At 31.6% G+C, this 22,145-nt stretch overlaps 2 protein-coding genes across 2 annotated transcripts; both read right to left on the bottom strand.

The window, feature by feature from the left end:
- Window positions 1–521: 521 nt before the first annotated feature.
- Window positions 522–1,692, bottom strand: LOC124367779. Its single transcript, XM_046824888.1, has 2 exons — window positions 1,550–1,692; window positions 522–886 (listed from the first exon to the last, which is right to left on the bottom strand). The coding sequence occupies exons 1-2, from the start codon at window positions 1,586–1,588 to the stop codon at window positions 602–604; spliced, it is 324 nt and encodes a 107-aa protein (XP_046680844.1). The 5' UTR covers window positions 1,589–1,692; the 3' UTR covers window positions 522–601.
- An 8,819-nt stretch (window positions 1,693–10,511) lies between these two features.
- Window positions 10,512–14,566, bottom strand: LOC124367778. The gene is made up of 2 exons (XM_046824886.1): window positions 14,325–14,566; window positions 10,512–11,567 (listed from the first exon to the last, which is right to left on the bottom strand). Exons 1-2 carry the CDS (start codon window positions 14,361–14,363, stop codon window positions 11,292–11,294), a joined length of 315 nt encoding a protein of 104 aa, XP_046680842.1. The 5' UTR covers window positions 14,364–14,566; the 3' UTR covers window positions 10,512–11,291.
- Window positions 14,567–22,145: the final 7,579 nt, after the last annotated feature.

Genomic DNA, 22,145 nt, shown 5'->3' with positions numbered 1-22,145 from the left:
AACCATAGTAAACTGCTTTCACAGTATCTAAACTAGCCACATGAGAGATAGTTCTCAATTCGAAACAGGCTGAATGTAACTTCTTTTCTATAAAGGCTGTGTGTTCTTTCCATGATATTGCATTATCCACAACTAAACCCAGAAATTTACATGACGATGTTACTTTAATATAATTTAGGTTAAAATTAATATTATGTGCTTGCCGATTGGAGTGTTGAGAATATTAATAATTGGCTTTTATTTTCATTGAGCGGTTGCCCATTTGCTGAGAACCACTGTCCTGCTTCGTCAGTTGCTTGATTAATTTTATCCTCTAAATCATCAACAGATTTTTTTATAGTAAGAGTGGTGTTGTCAGTAAACACATTTATGTGGGAAATCGTTCACGTAAATGAGAAATAGTAGTGAACCCAGCAGGTTTCTGATTTAATTTTCGGAAGTAGCCTAAGACCATTGTAAAACGGAAATGTCATAGTTAGCCAGAACAACTAAAGGGGGGTTCAAATTAAAAAGTTTATAAGTATCGTCACAATTGCATTTTTACTTTATTTTCACAATAAGTATTTGATATTTTGCACATTTAAAAATTTGGCACTCAACGTCAATGAATTTTGCAACCTCCATGTAAAATTTCAGTAAGGGTGTTTATCTCAGCCGAATATTTGTTCAGTTCCTTTTGACATCTGGCTTTCAGATCAGTTTGCTTTGTTTTAATACACTGATCTACTTCCCTTTTCAACGAATCCGCGTGAATTTTCGCTCCTTCCTTACATTCCTTATCACCCGAACTTTTTGGGATCTCCTTTTCAAACTTGTTCAGCTTGTCTTGTATTTGCTTACCCAAAGTTGCTATCTTGTCCGCTTTCACATATTTTTGGACTGACACCTGTTTAATAAAATAATTTTAAACAAAGTTAACTTTATTAAACTTCATAACTAAGGTTCTAGGAATATATCCAATAATTTACAAACATACAGTACACACGTGAAAATATGGATATAAACTTTTATAAATTATACAGGATTGATGTTATTTACGAGCAAAAATTTTGAATTAAGTGGAACTTTGTCTTTACTATGTTCACTAAAAAGATAATTATGTTACCAGATTTTTCGTAAGTTGTTAATAAATGTGTTAGTACCAAAATAATTTTCTTTAATCGTTTTACATGCACTTATATTTAGCAACTATATTTCAAGTTTAAATACTTCTTTGTTTGAAGGTTATTTTTGACGATGGAAGGATTGTGAAGGAAACAGGATTTTTCCGGACATTTGCCATCGTTAAGTGAAACAAGAAAACAGTAACACTACGTTTCGTTAGTTCTTTACCTGAAGAAGAGATCAGATTGCAGATCTCGAAACGTAGTGTTACTGTTTTAAATACTTGTTATAAATTCATTATAAAACCGCACTATACCCATTCAAAACGCAGGATGATGTTAAGGACATCTTTATTACATATTACCTATGCTACATTGTCGGAAATATTAGTTATAAATCTAACGAATGGTATTACCATTTTAAATTATAAACATTTAAAACTTACAAAACACAGCATTCCAAGGAAAAGCGTCCAGCTTGCCATATTTTCAATGTAAAGAACTTTAATTGCAGTATTTTGTTTAACATGTAATATGTTTATAGTTAGAATCAATGTCACTATGAACTTATCACTTTAACCGGAGTTTTGAGTTTTAATAAATATTACACTAAGTAGTTTAAGTGAATTGTATTTGATTATTATCTTGGTAATCAATAGTTATTTATTGTTTAACTATCTCAGTTTCAATAGTAGATTATTTTATACCGCTGATTTTGTACAAACACAATTCATTTACCATAGTAAAATACCATCACAAAATTTACATACACCAAATGACTTTTCAGATCATTTAGTGCTTTGAATATTTATATTAACCCTTCTTATTATTATAATTCCATCTGACATGCCTGCCTATAGGACGTTCTTATGTGAATAAAACATACACTATTTTTAAATGTTTGCTATTTTTATTTTTTTAATAATTTTTATCACTCGAAAGGCTGGGAAATTGTAATTTCTGCTTTATGTGTATCTTTATGTCTGTCCGCACTATATCTTAAAAACGAAGTGATCTGTAGATTTGAAATTCTGCATGAAGCTTCATTTAAATATAAGAAACGCTGAAACTATATGATGCTTCATGTGACTCCATTGGTTTTGGCTGAGCGTTAGTGAATATTTTTTCATTTCTTTTATGGGTATTTATCATGACAACGAGAATAAATCTGAATACATTAGTTTGTAAACAACGTTAGTATAATCATCTGTAATTTTAACATGTATTATTGTTATTCATTGAGTAAATTTACAGTGAAAATTCTGTGTAAAACTTCTGTGGAAAGACATTGCAAAGCACTCTTGCGTTGTTGTAATCCCCCTCCCCCATGAGCTGACTGGGGCATTTATTACCTTCTACATAGGCAAAAATGCGCTCTATACTGGTGCATTTCAACCTTGGAATTTTGCTAAGTGTAGTTATTGCACACATTTATGTTTACTACGATTTTATATTTGTCTATTCAGAAACTTAGCGAAACCTGTTACGCGATACGAAACATGGCATGTCCATACCTTGTTACGCAAATACATAGAAGAATATCTGGTTTTCCAGATACTACGTAGTAAAAACTACATAGAAAACTGCAATTTCTATAAGTATCACGTATACTTATATTATTTTGTATATACAAAATTAACTTAACATTAACTTAAAATTTGAATTGTTTTAACGAATTTCACAATCATCACAATGGTAAGGTAAGAAACCGCAATACGATGTGATTATATGCAAAATTTCAAGTCTTTAACTCTTCAGATATGTAGTCTTTAGGCTACTATACATGTTTTAATATGTCCGTATTAAATACTCTGTACACGTTAAAAAGCTGTATTATTGTAGTCAGTTGTTTTGCATATTTATTTATTCCTCGATTTTCCCTTTGCGATCACGGTTGCCCATAGTCAATGTAAATCTGTTCCGGTAAATCCCATGGAGTGACAAGCACCATCTATTAGATTCCTTCTTCTTTATATAGATATAATATATTTAAAAATATATATATATTTTTTTGAAGTTTGCTCTCGAGATATTGGGCGGTCAGACATACATAGATTAAATATTTACAGCCCTTCGAGCAATAGTCTTCGCTTACGCTCAGACATATATATATATATATATATATACGTACAATATATATATATATATATATATATATACGTACAATATATATATATATATATATTATAATTAAGTATATACAAGCATATTACGAAGTATAATCTCTTTTTAATCTATCAGAATTGGTGGCTTCACTTCTGCTCAGCCAGTGACAGCAGCATTCGTAGTATTGAGGTATCCAAAAGTGTCCAGATAAATTTGAATCTTACTTTCCAAATAGTCGGGAATGTTTCAATATTGAAATGTAAAGTACATTCATCTTCCCTTTGTGTTATACAATAAAATTTCCACTTAGTACCATTAAATTTAAAGCAATGCTGCAGGTATCTCAGTGCTATAACTCGAGCAGCGTTAAGCATTTACTTATCAGTGAAAGATGTTTTGCGGGAGGAATGAGAGAGAAAGATTGAGCGGCGCCCGAAGCTGCCGGGAATTTGCGAGTCAAGTTACATTCACGGGGTTTAATTTCCGTAGTGCTGGGTTTTATACATCTTCTTCGCCTTCACAGTTGCAGTTACTCGTTTTCATTGTACCAACACTTAACGTCATTAAATCCCAACGGAAACTATATAAATCAATAAACGTTGTAAATTGCTTAATGAAATGTTCGTTTTTCTAACGAATATATTTGAATTTAATTACAATCAGTAACACGTTCCTTTTAAATCCAAATTAGATTTTAGTTGTTAAGAAAACCTAAATAATAGCACTTAATTTCTCAAAAATATAATCATACATCTATACTATTGTATATATAAACCTAATGGTGTCTGTGTGTTACTCAATCACGTAAAAATACTGGACCGATTGGACTGGAATTTTACATGGAAACTCCTATTTTTAAATATCCTTCCGGGCTATGCCCCACTGGCCTTAAAACTCCCTTTGTCTTAATCAGCAGATGTCAATTTTTTAATTTCACTGTCAAAGTCAATAATAAGTATAATAATTTATATACTTTAAACACGTGATAGTAAATGTTTTTGGCATTCATTTGTCCAAGTCTGTAACAATTTACAGCTTTTTGGGATTTCTTTTTCCAAAACCTGCAGATTATCTTGCACTGCTACACTCTACGGTACCAGGTGTCCGCTTTAAAAAAACCAGCTGATTAATTGAGATAAAACATTGTAATAATGTACAAAAACATATTCAATAGTCATCCTCTATTTAGGACCGAACTTTTGATTTTCATACTTTCATCGTACCAATTATCTATAATATATGTTATTATGAGAGCAGAATCATTCTTATTCATCCATCTCTAGTACGAAATACCATAGACATGAGTATGTTAAAGAATATTAAGGGAGAGAGAGAGAGAGTGAGGGAGAGAGAGTGAGGGAGGGAGAGAGAGAGAGAGAGAGGGAGAGAGAGAGGAGAGAGAGAGAGAGAGACCTGGCTATCTTTTCTACATAAAGCAATTCCTCCGCTGATATAATACGGAGACAAACGAATGGCTCCATCATGACGGGCAAATAAGGTTCCCTAGGGAATAAACAGCCCTGTGGTGGGTAAAGGGCAGGGTGGTGGGGAGCCCAACCGAGTTACTGAGATAGATATACTATACCTTGTTGCCCTTATTGTTCTGTCATTGCTCTTGAAACTCTGCATGGAGGATGTAACCACATCATTACTGCTGAGTATAATATAACCATAATGATCACTTTGCTATCGGTTGCCTTGTATGAGCTTCTAAAATTTAAACCAAAAGCTTAATATATATGTCGCATAGATCAGCTGCTTCCTAAGCGTGCATAAAAAGCTACTGTTTTTAAATGCTTAAAATCATGGATTTTGTATCAATCTAGGTTCGCTGTTCACACAGTAAAGAAAACAATACTTTGCAAACAGTTATATTATTTGTCCACTGCATACACTTTACATCAATTCGTTAGTTATCATTACTCAATAACATTTTTAGAGATCAATAAAAGATATAGGCTGTTAGAATATGATCAAATAACCAACTTAAATATTATAATTAAAAGGTGAATTGTCTACAATTATTACAGGCCCAAAAACAACTCCTAATGAATAATGTTTAAAATTTCCAATATCGGTATGTAGAGTATATAACCAAATTGCAACCCTCCGAGTTCATTCATACGAAAGGTATTTCATAGCGGTACACCATAACAGGAATCTGATTTCGTCATCAACCTGAGGGAGAGACTTCGCTAATTTTAGGTAGTTGAAACTGAAATGATAAATTAATTTTGTTATTTCCCCGTACATCTTATACGAGAGAGAGAGAGTGAGAGGGGGGGAGGGGAGGGGGAGAGGGAGTGGGAGAGAGAGAGAGAGAGGGGGAGAGAGAGAGAGAGAGAGAGAGAGAGAGAGAGAGAGAGAGCCACGCCTGGAGCTGACTGAAATTTCTGAGTCGAGCGACATTCACGTGGTTTAATATCCGTAATGCTCGGTTTACACATCTTCTTTTGCTCACATTAATTTTTTACTCAGCTGTTAGCCTGATGCCATTGAATTCACTAGTACTTGTATATTTCAAGAGAAAAATAAATAAATGTAATATAATATATTCTTTATATAGAAAAGTGTGATATCTAATACTTATGTACTTTAATTATTGTTTTATCAAAGTAAATTGACTAATAAATAATTCCCGAGCACTTTAAAAATAATTATTTTAATAAAATTTAAACATTGTTTAAATAATTATATAAAATGGAATGAAATGAAAAATGCCTTTATTACAGAGGCGGAGTTAGAGCTATCAAGCCCTCTCTACCACTCAACCTTATATTTTATACAGAACATTTACAATAGTTTACTACAATTGCGGTTAATTATTAACTTATTCTTTAAATATAAAAAACAAAAATGCTTAACCTATACAAAATTAAATCATCTTAAAGTTGAAATCTATATATTTAAATTGTATATATACTTAAAATACAAAAGGAAAACTTTATACGCTTTATGATAAATCCAGGATAAACTTATACTTACTTACTTTTTGATACATTTAAATTATAAGAACAGAATTAATTTTAGAATGTAGGATTCACTTTCAATCGTACAACATGAGTACAACAGAGTAAAATACATAAAAGCCGTAAATAGTATAGCAGGTATTTTCAATTCCAAAATTCATTTGATAGATTAAGTTTATGGGGTTCAATATTAGCTACTGAGAGTATTTTGACAAAAATGAGTTCGTTTAAGCCCAGGGACCTGCTTGTAGTTAAGACTCTTGAGACAGCGGTGCGGTGCGTGAACATCTAATCCGTCTGTCGATACAATTATATGAATTCAATTTCTCACTCAGTTTCAGCCGCTCATCTCTTGGCTTACTGATAATAAAAGATTTTCACTGTGAGTGGATCGTAATTTATGCCGTACTGAAGGGGTAATAATAACCAACTATAAATATTTTTAAGTTTGCAATACCAAATGTTACATATTAATTCATTTCAAGCTAAAATATATAAAACAAGAGGTTTTACAATTTTAAAAGTATTGTATTTCAACAAAGTAATGAACGTTTGGCGCCTATTGAATGGGACTATAAGTTTTTAGTTTGAGGAATCCATTGCTGTGTAGTATTGGAAATAGGTAAAAGAATAAATATCAACCTCCAATCCAAACGTGTACTCTCAATTTAAATGGTACCACCATAATAAAAATCATATAAAAGACATAATTGAAAAAGTATCGATATAATTAAGGATAATTTATGTAAAAGAAGCTTACACTAAGGACTTACACAAAAATTAAATTTTTAGTCTTCTTTGAATTGTTGAAATCTTTACATTTTCTTAAATTAAAAAATGTATAATGCTACGGTGAAAATGTTTTTCTAGTTTCCGGAGAACAATCATTGTGGTATAATTTAAAAAAGCTCTTATATTTTCCTTACCATCACACAATTACACACACAACACTCCTGAGGTATATGTCTTACACATATCTATCAAACTGGATTACAATAAAATAGATCAGACCATCAGTCCTTTAGGATAAGCTAAAGTGCGGTTAAGCTAACAATATAACCTGATATTCAAGGAATATTTTACCACAAGAGATTGGCTAGAAAACTATAAATAGTCTTTCTTTTTTTCTTTTTTTTAAGGAGAAGCCGATCCCCTTTTAAACTTTATTCGGTCCGTCCTAATGGGCCACTGGCCTGCGAGGATCTTATCAAACAGAATAAAGGGGAGAGTCGATACAGTACGAGGTTGATTGTACTGATAAAAAGTGCAACGGTCACAGACAGGATTTGAACCTGCGCTATCTCTAACTCAGACCCAAGTCCAACGACTTAGACCGCTCGGCCATCGGCACTCCCAAAATAGAAAGTGCAACGGTCACAGACAGGATTTGAACCTGCGCTATCTCTAACTCAGACCCAAGTCCAACGACTTAGACCGCTCGGCCATCGGCACTCCCAATAGTCGTAATGACATATTGAGGTATATTGGGATAAATAGTATAAGTATGTAACTATCGTTTTTATTTACTTACCGATGTTCACGTTGACAATAAGTAGAAACAATAGTCTGAAAGGCCGAGATACAATTCGCATTTTATAAGAACACAACGTGGTTTTTCCTGACCTCGATACAGAAATTACCCCTAAGAAGAAATGAATAGGGAGCCGCGCTAGGATTGGTGGAGGTAGTAGTGGAGAGTGTGAGCAGTGTTAAAAATATGAAGTATAACTAAAAAAAAAAATAAAAAAAAAATACATTGAAATAAGCATTTATGGCCTTGGCTAGAAATCACACATTTAACGGGTTTGAGATGCTGAATTGTGTTGAGCAGGTGTGTTTTTGTTTGTTTGTTTTGGTTGTTGTGTTGTGTAACACTGTTCTGTTGTAAAATGTGGTGAGTGTTGACTTTAGTGTTGTAAAGTGAAAAGTGATTGTTTATTATCGAAAGCAAGTGAAAAATGGGATAAATCAAAAGTCAATGTCGATAATAAATTCTAAGAACGTTTCGTAGAGACGGAAACATGTGGATTCCGTAGCTAGGCGTAGACCCAGGCCCAAGTGTGATTGTGTCGCAGCTAGGGCTTGTCAAAACGGTGTGTGAAGACGAAAACCCTGATGGAGTTCCAGCAGTAAAAAAATATTTTGCCCTATATGACAGTATAAAAATGAAGTCGATGTTGATGTCAACACTACCACATATGTTTTGGTTAATGTCAAATACCTTTGCGCATTTCTTGGATTATTCCCACGCTCAGACTGTTTATCAGTTAATAGCTTGTCAAAGGAAATCTTTTCTATACTGGTTTGTACCAGAATATTTCCAGTTTAATGCAGTAACAGTGGCTATAACAGTTCGTTTGATTCATCGGCAAAGTTAGGCGTAGATAATAAAAACATGGCGCAACTAGTTAACACAAACAGAAGAATATTTTATGCTTTTTCACGGGAAAAAAACCAAAGGTTTAGAAGTTTTTTAATGTACGAATATGAAGTCAATGCAAAGTCCATGGAATTCTTCAGGCTAGGTTACTTAAACTCTAATTTAAAAGCTGTCAAAGTTTAAAATATGTTTCCATACTCTACTATGTTGACTTTAACACACTAAAGAACTTCCAACGCCAATCAATCGTTGTAAAGTGACTAAAATATATGGTAAAATACTGGTTTGAATAAATCTACAAACTACTAATTTATTTATTACTGAATCCAAAATAAAATTGATTAAATTACTGCATAATTTAATAGCATTATTTAAAGCTCATCGGATTTTAAATCAAATTTGAGCACGGTTAATATTAATTCTTATTCCAATTCACTACTAGTTTTGTCCTGACGGGATTTAAAAAAAGACTGAAAATAATTTTATTACACCTTTTTTAGCTAACAAAGTCTTAGTGGAATTTAATTCTGGAAAAATTAGTCTTCTGCTGATATTAATTATTACCTTTATTCAATTACATTGGGCCCCTTACCCTACATTCACTTAAGCAAAAAATTACGTAAACAGAGTATAATAGAAATGTTGCTAAAGAAACGTGTTATCCATTAATTGATTCTTAAAATTTAACAATTTAAAATGATAAAAACATGAGAGTACAACGATATATGGATCAATTTATGTTGTGTTTACAAGATATTTTGCAGATTTTATTACAGAATTTTTATTTATTATTTAAGTTATCACACAATACATAATTTTCTTTCTAGAATATAATGACAATGAAAATGAATTATTTATTTCGGAAATACAAGACTGGGGTGAAATTTATACTGATAAAATTATAAAAGCTAATATAAACTTTTTTTTTAAGTAATAACAGTTTTAAAATATTGATTACTTCAATATTTCGAAGTCAGTGACCATTTTAATACGTGAAATAAAAAATACTACAAAAATATGTATAAAATTGATAGAAAATATAACACTTTTTATGTTAAGAATTTATTGTCTCATATTATTTTAAATATAATTTTTATGTTAAGAATTTATTGTCTCATATTATTTTAAATATAAAAAAATAATTTATATAAATAAGCAATTAATAATTAGGCATTTTGATGATACATATTACAGCCCGTTATAAGAAATAGTTACTTCTATCGGTCAGCCCGCGACTGCCTTTCCACTTTTTTGTTTATTTAAGTCTTTGAAGGTTTAAATTAAAATTAAAATTTTTATACTGTATAATATGATAAATGTTGGAATATTTTGGATGACTGTTTAAAATTCTATTACTAAAAATACTTAAAATGATTTCGTTGACAATCTGTATACGCTGGCACTTACACTCTGAAATAAAATAAAGTATATGTATGTAATAATTTTATTAATATGAGTTTTAAATATGTTAAGATAACCGGGAAAATTATTTCAAAACTTTTGTATTGTTATTTTTGTGCGATGTATTTCAATAAATATGGTTCTAAAGTGCAGGCTTATTAAGGTGTAATCTCAGCAAAAATTAAATCATTGTAGTACCGATTTTAATTTGGGATATAATCTTCAAATAGGGGTATCTATCTCTGAGGAACTTGTAGCCTAATTAAACTTACCATAATTTTAAACAATCATATGAAATACTAGCTATAATTTGTTTGTTACTGTAGCATTTGATTTTCAGAACCATCATGCTCAAACCTAGGAAACGCACAACAATCTCTTTGGTCTGTAAGCCTTCTATCTAAGGAGCTTCCCTATTATTGTTACGTAACACACACTGAATTGAACCAAGATATGTTTTTCAGATGGTAAAAGGTAGATAAATTAGTTTTGATAAGCTTTCATATACTTTTTAGTGGAGGGAAATAATACATTTTTGAATAATAACGACTGTTTTTACAGGTAAGGTACGATATGCTTTATTACAACAATGCTTTTACATCGGGTTCCAACAAACTACAAAACGTTGTCGTTGGGTGTCCAACAAAAACACATACAAATAACATAAGAATATGCAAACTTATAAAGATTAACTGTGCTTTTATATAAAACGGTGCTACATAATTAATAGCATTTTTATTGTCATCACAAAATAACAATCAATTTTCCTAATGAAACCACAGATATGCTACAGAACATATTATAACACGTATCTTATTTCCAATTTTTCTTTGTAAGAATGCACATTTATCACAAACAGAAAAATTGAAAAACACACAACAGGCATAGATCAACAGTAAATTAATAAAAGTACATATTATTTTTAAGGTAAAAAATATAAATTCACCATAAGTTAACGTCGTAAATAGGTATTTCATTAGGTAAAAACGAACAAGAATTCATTAATAGTAATACTAACATAACAATATCTTATGTAAGGCGTATTATCATTTATTATACCTAAAATTTGTATTATCTATGAAATGTATAAAATCATGAATGCATTACACAAGTATAATAAATGTGATAATTTTATTTGTTACGGACAGCATTCAGTTTTAAAACCATTGTCATACTGTTTTGAAAAATAATATTTAAAATAGCTGTGCAATTCCGAGGTTTGCTACAATATTTTCTAGATCGAACACAAAAGTAGTAGGATTGTGTTCTTTCTATGATATTCTTTACTTTTTCAATCATAAAACAACATGTCAAAATTTGTGTTGGTTTCGGTCACTTGCATCCCGTTTCTAGAGCTTCGATGAGCGATTCAATTGCCAAAGGGTAAACAGCCATCTGCTTCTCACATATAGCCAGAGTTGCACTTTTCTTTGATTTTTTACACTCGTTGGTTTGCTTTTTCAACCAATCCTCGTGTTTTTTTATAGCATCTTTACAAACTGCGGACCCAGGACTTTTCGACTTGTTTTCCAAAACTTTCATAAACTTTAATACGTTGTTCGCCAGGTACGTCAAGTCTAGCGTTGCAACCTGTTGATGAAGCGACACCTGGAAAACACTTTAAATATAAGCACTACTAATTTAGATGTAATTTTTAGAATGTTATAGAACACAAAGGAGTGAATTACATTAGTTAGGAAACTTAAACCTTGTTTTGTTTTTTCTCTTTCTGTATTCTTAGAAATAGCGCATGAAGTGTGTTGAGTTATTGCAGTTGTTTCATGCTAGATCATTTCTACTATATACTGGTATATGTAGTTAGGTATTATTTACATTACCAATTTTGAACCGTTTCAGTTGAAATTAGTCATAAAATTCACAACGGCCAACTTGTTATAAAATTATTTGCATTATTCAAACGAGCTTTGCATTCCTGATTTTGAAAGGAAATATTAATATACTAATTTGCACCCTTTTATGACCAATATTTCAAATAAATCCAATCAACCTGTGGCTGCTAGAGAACAGTTAATCTAATCAACCTGTAGCTACTAGACTAGAGGACACTTAGTATTCAATCTGTGGCTACTAGAGGACACAGTCTAATCAACTGTAGTTAATAGAGGATACGTAGTCTATCAATCTGTGGCTACTAGAGGACACAGTCTAATCAACCTGTAGTTAATAGAGGACACTTAGTCTAATCAATCTGTGGCTACTAGAGGACACAGTCTAATCAACCTGTAGCTACTAGAGGACACTTAGTCTATTCAATCTGTGGCTACTAGAGGACACAGTCTAATCAACCTGTAGCTACTAGAGGACACTTAGTCTATTCAATCTGTGGCTACTAGAGGACACAGTCTAATCAACCTGTAGCTAATAGAGGACACTTAGTCTAATCAATCTGTGGCTACTAGAGGACACAGTCTAATCAACCTGTAGCTAATAGAGGACATTTAGTTTAATCAATCTGTGGCTACTAGAGGACACAGTCTAATCAACCTGTAGCTAATAGATGACACTTAGTCTAATCAATCTGTGGCTACTAGAGGACACAGTCTAATCAACTTTTGGCTACTAGAGGACATTTAGTCTAATCAATCTGTGGCTACTAGAGGAAACAGTCTAATCAACCTTTGGCTACTAGAGGACATAAGTGTTACAAAGCTTATTATTCTCCCATCGACTTGTACCATTTAAATAGATATCCGGCTAAAATTTCCTACGCTACCCCTTTCGATTCTCACCCACACACCCTAAAATGTCGCATTTTCTAACTCTTGGTTTACAGCCCAAACAGTTTTAAATATTAATTCTATGTTTTAAATTTTCCTATATATACATTTATGAATAATATAAATAGTGCTACAAATACAACGTTAAGGTGGTTTTCAAGTTGTACAGATACAAAAGCTATATTACAAGACATGAATAATGAAATAGAAAAGGCCAAAATAATAATGTCTTTTTCCTAATTTCCTATTAAAATACCAAGTTTAGCAAAGTAACGGACATAAACGTATTTATATAGAATAAAAGAACATAGTGAATCATTAAAAAGTATCTTTCTAGAATCATTTTGGCCTGATTTACAAGTTAAAAGGTAAGTAGTCAGTAAGTGAAAGATTTGCTTTATGATTTTTCCACTATAAGCTGTTTACTGGACATATTAAATAGTTTAAATGAGATTTTGGGGAGAGTTATAGGATTGGGAAACGGCCCATTCCATCTGATTAGACGCCGAGTTAGAGAGATAGCGCAGATTCAAATCCCTTTTGTATCCCTGACCGTAAAACGTGTTGTCATTTCTGTGCACTTTGCACTCTACCATCTCTCCCACGTATAACTATCTGATAATATATTAATAAAAGCATGAGATCTGCAGGGAACATAGCTAAAAACAAAAGAAAATCGTAAATTATCCACAAAAATATATTATCACAAATCAAGTTTTTCCTTGTAAAGTAAATTAAAATTCGTATAAAAATATCAACTAATATTTAAGACCTAAAATAATTCTATTTGAAACTGAAATTAACAGATTGTTTCGATTTTTCTAACTGCATTAAAAACTCTGGAGATACCAAAATTAAAGTTCCAATGAAAAAATCAAAACACTAATTTTCTGAATAAAGATTTCTTAAACGGTATTTTTACTTGACTGTAATTCTTTGTTGAGCTGTTAACAACGTTTAAAATATATGTTATTAACTATGGAAGTTTGCCTGTTACGCCATTTGACAATTTTAAGTTATTATTATTTTCTCTTACGTTTATAAAAATTGTTTACACTTCAATTGCAAATTGTATTGTCTTCCAAATAATTGTTATATTTAAATGTATATTCTTAATTCTTAGCTTTAGGACTTGCAATGCCCAAGGTAATAGTAGTTATCATAATAATTACAATATTTAATATAATTTACACATTTTGTACGGTTCAATGGATTTCAAGATATGTTGAAAAACAATTAATCATAATCAGTGTGACAAATGTTTATGTCCGAGAGCGACACATCACTAACCGAAAATTTCGAGAGATTGGGATACAAGGGTAGATCGATAGGTCTAGTCTACTCCGGGAGATGACTCAAGAAGTTGGATGACGGTCGCGAAGTGCTAAAGGCTAGATTGGACATTAGGGCGTGTCATCATTGCCAACTTTAACTGGAGAGGCTGGAACAAGGCTGCCCTCCCCTTCCTCCAGGATTACTTTCCAGAAATACTCGTATAATGCCCGCAATACTTCCTCCTGGATTTTGAAAAGAGGCGGCCCCCACCTCCACCCAAATGGCATTTTGAACAATTTTTTAATAAATTGTTTTAAATTTTTAACTGAATTACAGTGTTTTTTTTACTTACCAGTATTAAAATTCCAACGAAAAAGAACCAACTGTTCATGTTTTATCCTTAACCAGTATTTGACTTAAATGTAATAATTCCTTGTTCGTCGGTATAACAGTTGTAAATGCTTGAGGCGAATTACCTTCTAAGATCTTCGATATATTTTAAAACGTTTATTACTCTTCGTCTCTTTTGATCAAAATTTCTGTTAACTGTAGAAATCAATTACTTGTAAATGATTATGATATTTCATTTCCTAGCTTTATTACTTGTAATGCCTAAGTAGTTTGTAGTTATATAGCAGCACAATTTGTACAGCTCAATTCATTTGAAGCTGTGCAAAGATCGCATTCATCAAAGTCACACTGTGTGAAAAATTGTTAATGTTCCAAATCACATTTTAATGATCCGGGAGTCTTTTGATATTTATATTGATGTACCCACACTATCTGTATAATGGTGTAAACCGACTTGACTAATGCAATATTTATACATTATTGATGAGGGATATAAAAACTGTATAATCGTGTAGATGTTAATACTATATATTAAGAATAGATATTTAATTGAACTTAGTTCTTAGAAGTATATATAATTATTAAGTAGATATTCTTTAATTTAAATTGCAAATTTTAATAATTTAATATTTATACGTATTATGTTTGTAAGGAAGTGAGTGAGAGAGAATTTCAAATTACATTTCTATCCGATCGACAATAAATAATTAAATGTTTTATATATTGCAAGTATTATTTATTTATTATACTCTATCTACACATTACCTGGCGATGTCGATTCAAAGATGCTGCACTAAAACCTGGAGCTATACTCAATATTCACATTGAATCAGCCCGTTCCACCATACCTATGATATGCGTAGAAAAACTCGGTCGCTCCACCGTGCTTACAGATCGTGTCTAAAACATCGTAGTGCACTCAACTGTACACATGATGAGACGATGAGAATACCTCTTCATCTAGATTACAGTATATTTTGTAAGTCTTTGATGTCAAAAGTATGTGAAGAATTTATTTTGATCTTCTTCGTCACCGACTTTGTTTGAATTTCTTCAGACTAACTGCTCTATCTATTTTTTAGTTCTAGAATTTTTGTTTCTATATTTCCATTTGGGTGTTGACAAGTTACAAGTAAATAATAATAAGTATGAATAACCTTCAATTACAAAATTCTTATATGTTTTCCATTGATAAATAAAATATGATTTTAGCTTTTTATACCTATTATAAACTGTGTACTTTATATAATGCAAACGTTGAAGATATAATTAACTTATGAAACATATGTATCATTGCGTCCAGATTTATAAAGTATTCGCCATTTTTACCAAGAAAATCCAACTAGCAATTTCGCTATTTTAAGTCAAATTTGTTTTACAGGGTTTCTAATAAGCAGAACCGAATGTGTGGCCGAAGCCTTGTTACAACAAACCAGTAAGACCACATGTACCGCAGTCAGAAAAGATCAAAGCCGTGTCTATCGCTAGGTTATGTAGCTTGGCTACGCGTAACATTGCTCTTACTCGCATAGCATTGCTACATTGCTGTATCCTGCACACATTGTTCTGCAGCATAATATCTAATCAGTACAAGTCAATCTCGGGCTCTTTATCTACTGAAAAAATGTGTATAACATTTTGTTGAAAGTTTAGGCCGTGGCTAAATTTATGTATAAATCCAGTTAACACAATTAATAAATAACCTGTCAATTTAAATTTTAAAAATAAATTAAAAAATTCATTTATGAGTTTTCAACTGATTTAAGGCTTAAAAACGGACAAATATTCATGGTACAAGTAATTTAATTATTCACTTTTGAAACCAATTATTTCTTATTGAAGTTTAAATTCTACAAGCATCTCTTAAAATGCTCTCAAATATTTTCTTGGCAGTTTATAATTTAAAGTCCACTCTGCTTTAAAGCTGCTTATGATGCTCGAAACAAGTTTTAGTAAACTGTAATAACACATTAAGCTCTTAATCAAAAATTATTTTTTTACCCCACAAATTGTAAATCCTCTTCCAATGAACGCAATGGCCCTTATGAATTTACCCATGACATCAAAGAAAAATTACACATATAAAAATGTCATATATAAAGACTAGGGTGGAAAATGTAGCTTTTGAGCTATATGGTCGAAAGATTCCCCATTGTGTGTACACACATATGGTTTTTGAAAACTCAATAAAAACACGCTCCAAATGGTTTTACACCGATTTCCCCTTAAAAACATTTAGTAACTTATATTAAATTTCAAACGGCTTAGAAGAACCGAAAAAAGCATCCGTTCTTACATAAAAGCGTGCTTTTATATAAAAGCACCGCAAAGATATTCTTCGCTACATGATTTGCGTATCTCAAAGAATATTTCTTTGAGATACGTAAAGTTAGATACGTAGCACCCGATCTACAGGGTGCTACTATAATTCTTCATCTCCCCGTATATACTTTGAGATGAAGAAATCATAGTAACATAGGATTTTATGTTATTTGATATGCGCAAATCATAGTAGCATCCGCTTTATTTCTTTGACATGCGTAAATCATAGTACCATTCAGTTTTATATTTTTGAGAGGCCAAAATCGTAGTAACATTCGTGTATATATTCTTTGAGGGGCCTAAATCGTAGCAGTATCTGCCTTTATATTATTTATATAGCTAAATCATAATAACATACGTTGAAATATTTTTTGAGAATCTAAGAACATATTTACATCCATTTTTATATACTTTGAGAGACATAAATCATAGCAGTCAAAGCTTATATATTATTGGAACGGCCTTGATGATGAAATCAGCCACTCTTAACAGCCTATATTATTTATTTTCCATCTACTATTGGAGCAATATTGCTATTTAGAGTATATTTGTTTGATAAATAAAGCAGATTTATAGGTGTTAAATAAATATATACTTTAAAATCTAATGCAAAACATAAAAAATTACACTGTTGAACCCACTTTCCTTAGTGCGTTTACGGTCGATGCATATTGATCTACGTGTGAGTGAGGTTTGAGAGAAGATAAGGGAGAGAATGCTTGAGACCTCTCGGAATCTCCAAGTCAAGTGCTACTCACATGGTTTAATTTCAGCAATGCTTGGTTCCAAACATCCTCTTCGTCTTCCCAATTCTACTTTTTACGTTTTAAGTTACATTAGTATTGTAAAAGTTATTACGTTTAAATAACTATTGCATGTCTGTAATGTTATGAAGTTTTAAACATTGAAATGTGTGATATTAATTATGAGAGTGAAATGAAAATCTTCTGCCATGTTGGAATGGCCATTTATTCGATTTTAATTACACTGCCCTTTATTATCATAATATGTGGTGGTTTTTGCAATATAAAAACATATTAGTAGTGCATTGAGTTCTAAGTATGCCCTTAGAAATTATAATACAGTTTTGCATTTTCAAGAATTGTTTGTACTTTCGTGAGAGGCACGAGACTCAGTGATGATAAAACTAAAATTGTGAGCAGAGTAGATTTTAATAAGTTTTTCGAATATAACTTTTAAGACTTTATAGATTGGTGGTATTTTTTACTCACAGGGAATCTCTGATGATTAATTTATCAGTTATTTATCAGTTGAGCTTTTAATTTGTTAGTTACGCGGTAGATTCATACGGACGAGGAGTTCTGAGGTTCGCTGTATTATTTCAGTTAGTTCCGGAGTCCGACGCCTGGGGTGCGCAAAGTAAATTTGATTGTTAACGATCACATTTATGGTCTCGCTCCACAGATGGCAGTTCGAGCGCCTACCTTTGCCGTACCTTAATTTATAGCATTGTATGAGTTATCTCTTTTGTAATTCAATGTTTATTGAAATCAAAGGTTTTAGTTATATAAATTATATATATATATATATATATATGCGTTTCTGTAATGAACATCTCATGTAATGAAGTTATTTTATGCTATTGTTTAGTTTGATGAAGATTTTGATAATTTCAAGTTGACTTCCAATTTCACTGAGTATTCTGTGTATTTTACCTTAAACCTATTAAGGTTTAAACAAATGTTATCAATTTCATCTTTGTTGATTGTCTTGAGTGAACCACCTATGTTAGCTATAGCTAACATAGGTGGCTACGGAGAAGCTCAGTGTCTAATAGTATGAGTAATACCATACACCTATAGCTTAATTTCTAGCTCGTTTATACCTTACAGTTGAACCTATTCTGGTTACAGAAAAATCCGATGTACTGCTTAAATCTGGGTAACCTTATGGATGTCCAGGAGCGGCACATCACTAACCGCTAAATGTCGAAATACTGGGGTGCAAGGGTAGAGCGATAGGTCTAGTCTACTACGGTAGATGACTGTTGATGTTAAAAGTTCATGCGGATACCTAAGTGTTGACATAAAAAGTATCGCTAGCCTAGACATTATTGCAGTCCACCCCTGCTCGCTTTGACTGGAGGGGATAGTAAACTGCTGTTTCGATCTTCCAAGGAGACATGGCTGATTATGCCAGCAATCGTTCCTCATGGGTTTTCGACAGGAGGCGGCCCCCACCCCCAACCTCACTTATCCTGAATATCTTTTCCCTCCAGAAGCAAGCGAAAAGCAACTTTTAATACTCAGGTACTCAGCTTTTTAGGAGGAGAACAAAAGTACTAAACACAAGTCATGTAATATTCTCTTTTTGCAGTGAATTTATACGTATTATAACGGTCCGTCAAAGCACTGTAAGGACCATAGATTTTTCCATAACCTGCAAAACATGTAAAACATGAGGCAGAAGATATTTCTCAAGAGCAAGTGCAGCTTTGAAAAATTAAATCTGGTGTATCAGTGTTATGAAATACACTGAATGACAGTTTGAACCTTTTACTGGCATTTTTATTGAAGATAATTATAACGAACAAAAAGTATTCAGCTCTTCGACTGTCAACGTTAGGTAGAAGTGGTGGTTCCTAAATTGGAACTTACAGGAAAATAATGAACTAATTCCTTCATGGACACATGGATTTACTCAAGACAATCGACAAAGATGAAATATTGGTAACATTTGTTTAAACTTTAAGAGGCATTCTTACTCGCAGAATTAAAAACAATAAGTAATGTCTATTTAAGTTATTTTGTTTACCGTTGATAAAAAGAACTCAAGCCATATTTCTAATATTTGTAACTTCCTATAATTTCAAAGCTGTTGCACTGATGATTTTCAATATGTTTTTTATGACAGACAATATAGTTATTATTTTATTAGTTGAAAGTTCAAAAGTTTCATTTATAAGAATAATATACAAAAAATTATTCTTATAAATGAAAAGAATACTGCGAAAAATTATTATAGTAGTAATTTTAAATACAATTTATATTAAGTTCACTTAATATATAAAAAAAGTTTTAAACTGTTTGTCTTACAATTTGTTTTCTTTTACAGGTAAGGGACTAAGAAATGAATATATATACACATATCCTATTCGAGAACTTCGGTGGGTAAGTTTGTTGTCTGTAAATACGAGTCTCATTGAACTAATAGCTACATAGAAACAAGAGTGATAATAGAAACGATAGAGGATCATGAGGAGGTCATCGCGATTTAAAAATTCAAAAACGTTTAAAGTAGAACAACAAATACCACAATAAAGAGAAGTGGAGTATTTGACATTGAACTCTAAAGTTTGGGTAACCTTGAAGTAAGCCAAGTTAGATTGGCTAAGCTGGGGTAGGCTGAGATTTTTAGCCATTTTTACATGTGGAGTAAATAGTATATCATTAGGTTGTTAATGCTTGGACAGTAGGCTAATTTGACGACTGTTATATATTTTTCATCTTAAATGGATGCATATAATTTTAAGGGTTCTTTCTCGACAACTTAAAACCTTTCTCTGAATATAATTTAACCTGTAAATGTTGACCCCTTTTACATATCATGCCTTCTATAACAAAAGTCTAGACCCATGTTTGCTAAAGAACTCGTAGTGTATTTATATTTCCAATAATAAGGCACAATTTCGAGTACATCCAACATGTTACACACCACCCTTACCTACACTATGATGCTTTTGTATTATTGAATCTAAATATTTACTACTTTCTACCAATTCAGTTAGAATTGTTATGAATTAAAAGCGTTTTACTGTAAGGTACGTAGATGCTTTTAAATACTCGTTAAGACCTGCCATGAATACTGAGATTGTATTTATTGTAATAAATCTGAATTAGTGCGATCCTCCTTGGATGTGGTTTGGGTCAGGTATTAATTGTAGGATTTCTGTACTTCTATAAACTAAAGAGACGAGAGTAAATAAAATTATTTCTTCTGGAATGGTTTTTATTATCTTGTTTAGAGAAAGATGACACGCACAGTGGCAATAATTATATCAATGCCAATGTCGGATTCCACACTTTGCATATCAGATAAAGCTATATTCGAGAGTCTTTGGGGTTCTCTGTATATCTGCATGTGTTTAAGTTGCAGATATACAATAAATATATATAAATATATATTATATATTTATATATATATATATATATATATATAATATAATAATAATGTATATTATAATAATATATTTTCATAATATAATAATAATATATACATATATTATATATATTTAAAATATACATAAATATAAATGCTGTTGGATATCTCAAGAACGAATTTATCTATGGACTTAGAAACTTTACATGTAATAACTTTACCTCTGCATAGGCAAAGTCGTGTTTTATAAAAGCCATGTCAAACTTTGAGATTTGGCCACACTTTTGCATAATCTAACTATCCGTAAGATATTTCGTAAAAGATTTCATCTCAAAATTTTAAATTTCCATTAAACTTAACTTTCAGAAAGACATGACTGAGCTTTATAAAATTTCACAAACAACAAAGATGCAAGTCCAACTGATTGTCTGAGTAGTACGACTCAGTAGGTTGTCAAAATTCCTCTTTCGTCTTCCTGCGAGCTTAGAAATTTTTCTCTATGAATATCCGCGTGTCTGTAGAGAATCACAACTGATATGAAAAATATGAGCAATCGCCATTTTGGTAAATAAGATACAGCGATGTCTAATTTAAACTCTTTTGTGGCTCTTTAAGAACATTTACGTTTAAAAGTTTGGTTCTGCTCAAATAACACCTATTTAAGGGTACTCTACAATTTTCAAAATGTGTATTATTATTTAGCCCTGACGCGATTTTACTACCCAAATGACATTTGTTTTAAATTTTTAAACACTTAGATATGAAATTGAATTTACTTCTTTATCTACTGTTGACGTACAAAAAGCAATAATACAACATTTACTGGATATAAATGTATATTAAGTATTTAACCACTATCTCAACAATATTAAATATATTTATTAGGGTTCCAGACAAAGAGTTGGGATTTTCTTATCACATTCGATGATCTAGTTATTTCCATAGCCTGAATTACGTAAGTATGCTTTGAGGAATTTTTTTCGTGAATTAAAACTAGCTTTAGTGGCGAAGGAAAATAAGGAAATGGCATTAAATCCGATGGTATTCAGTGGCTGAAAACGTTGAAACTGTATCGAAGGTTTTATATATAGAAAATAGGATTTCCTTCAAAGCCACTGGTGGCTAGCGCCACCGCATTTGCAGCAGATCTGTAACATGTCAACAGATTCTAGTACTTCATTTTTTACTTAGGTCTCTATAATTTTACCCGGTTTATTTATTTTTTTCATATTTTTACAACTGGAAATGTCGAAAGTTTTTATCATTAGTTGCCCAATCGAATTTCCTTTAAAACTTGTTTTTTAAATGTTTTCTGCTTAATATGGTGTATTTTCAACCATTAAATGCATTTTTGGTCTTTTAGAAGTCCAATTCTTTTTGT

The sequence above is a fragment of the Homalodisca vitripennis genome, chromosome 8, assembly GCF_021130785.1.
Source record: "Homalodisca vitripennis isolate AUS2020 chromosome 8, UT_GWSS_2.1, whole genome shotgun sequence".
Classification (NCBI taxonomy): domain Eukaryota; kingdom Metazoa; phylum Arthropoda; class Insecta; order Hemiptera; family Cicadellidae; genus Homalodisca; species Homalodisca vitripennis.
The sequence above is the reverse complement of the archived record's forward strand: the minus strand, read 5'-3'. Positions and strand labels throughout refer to the sequence as shown.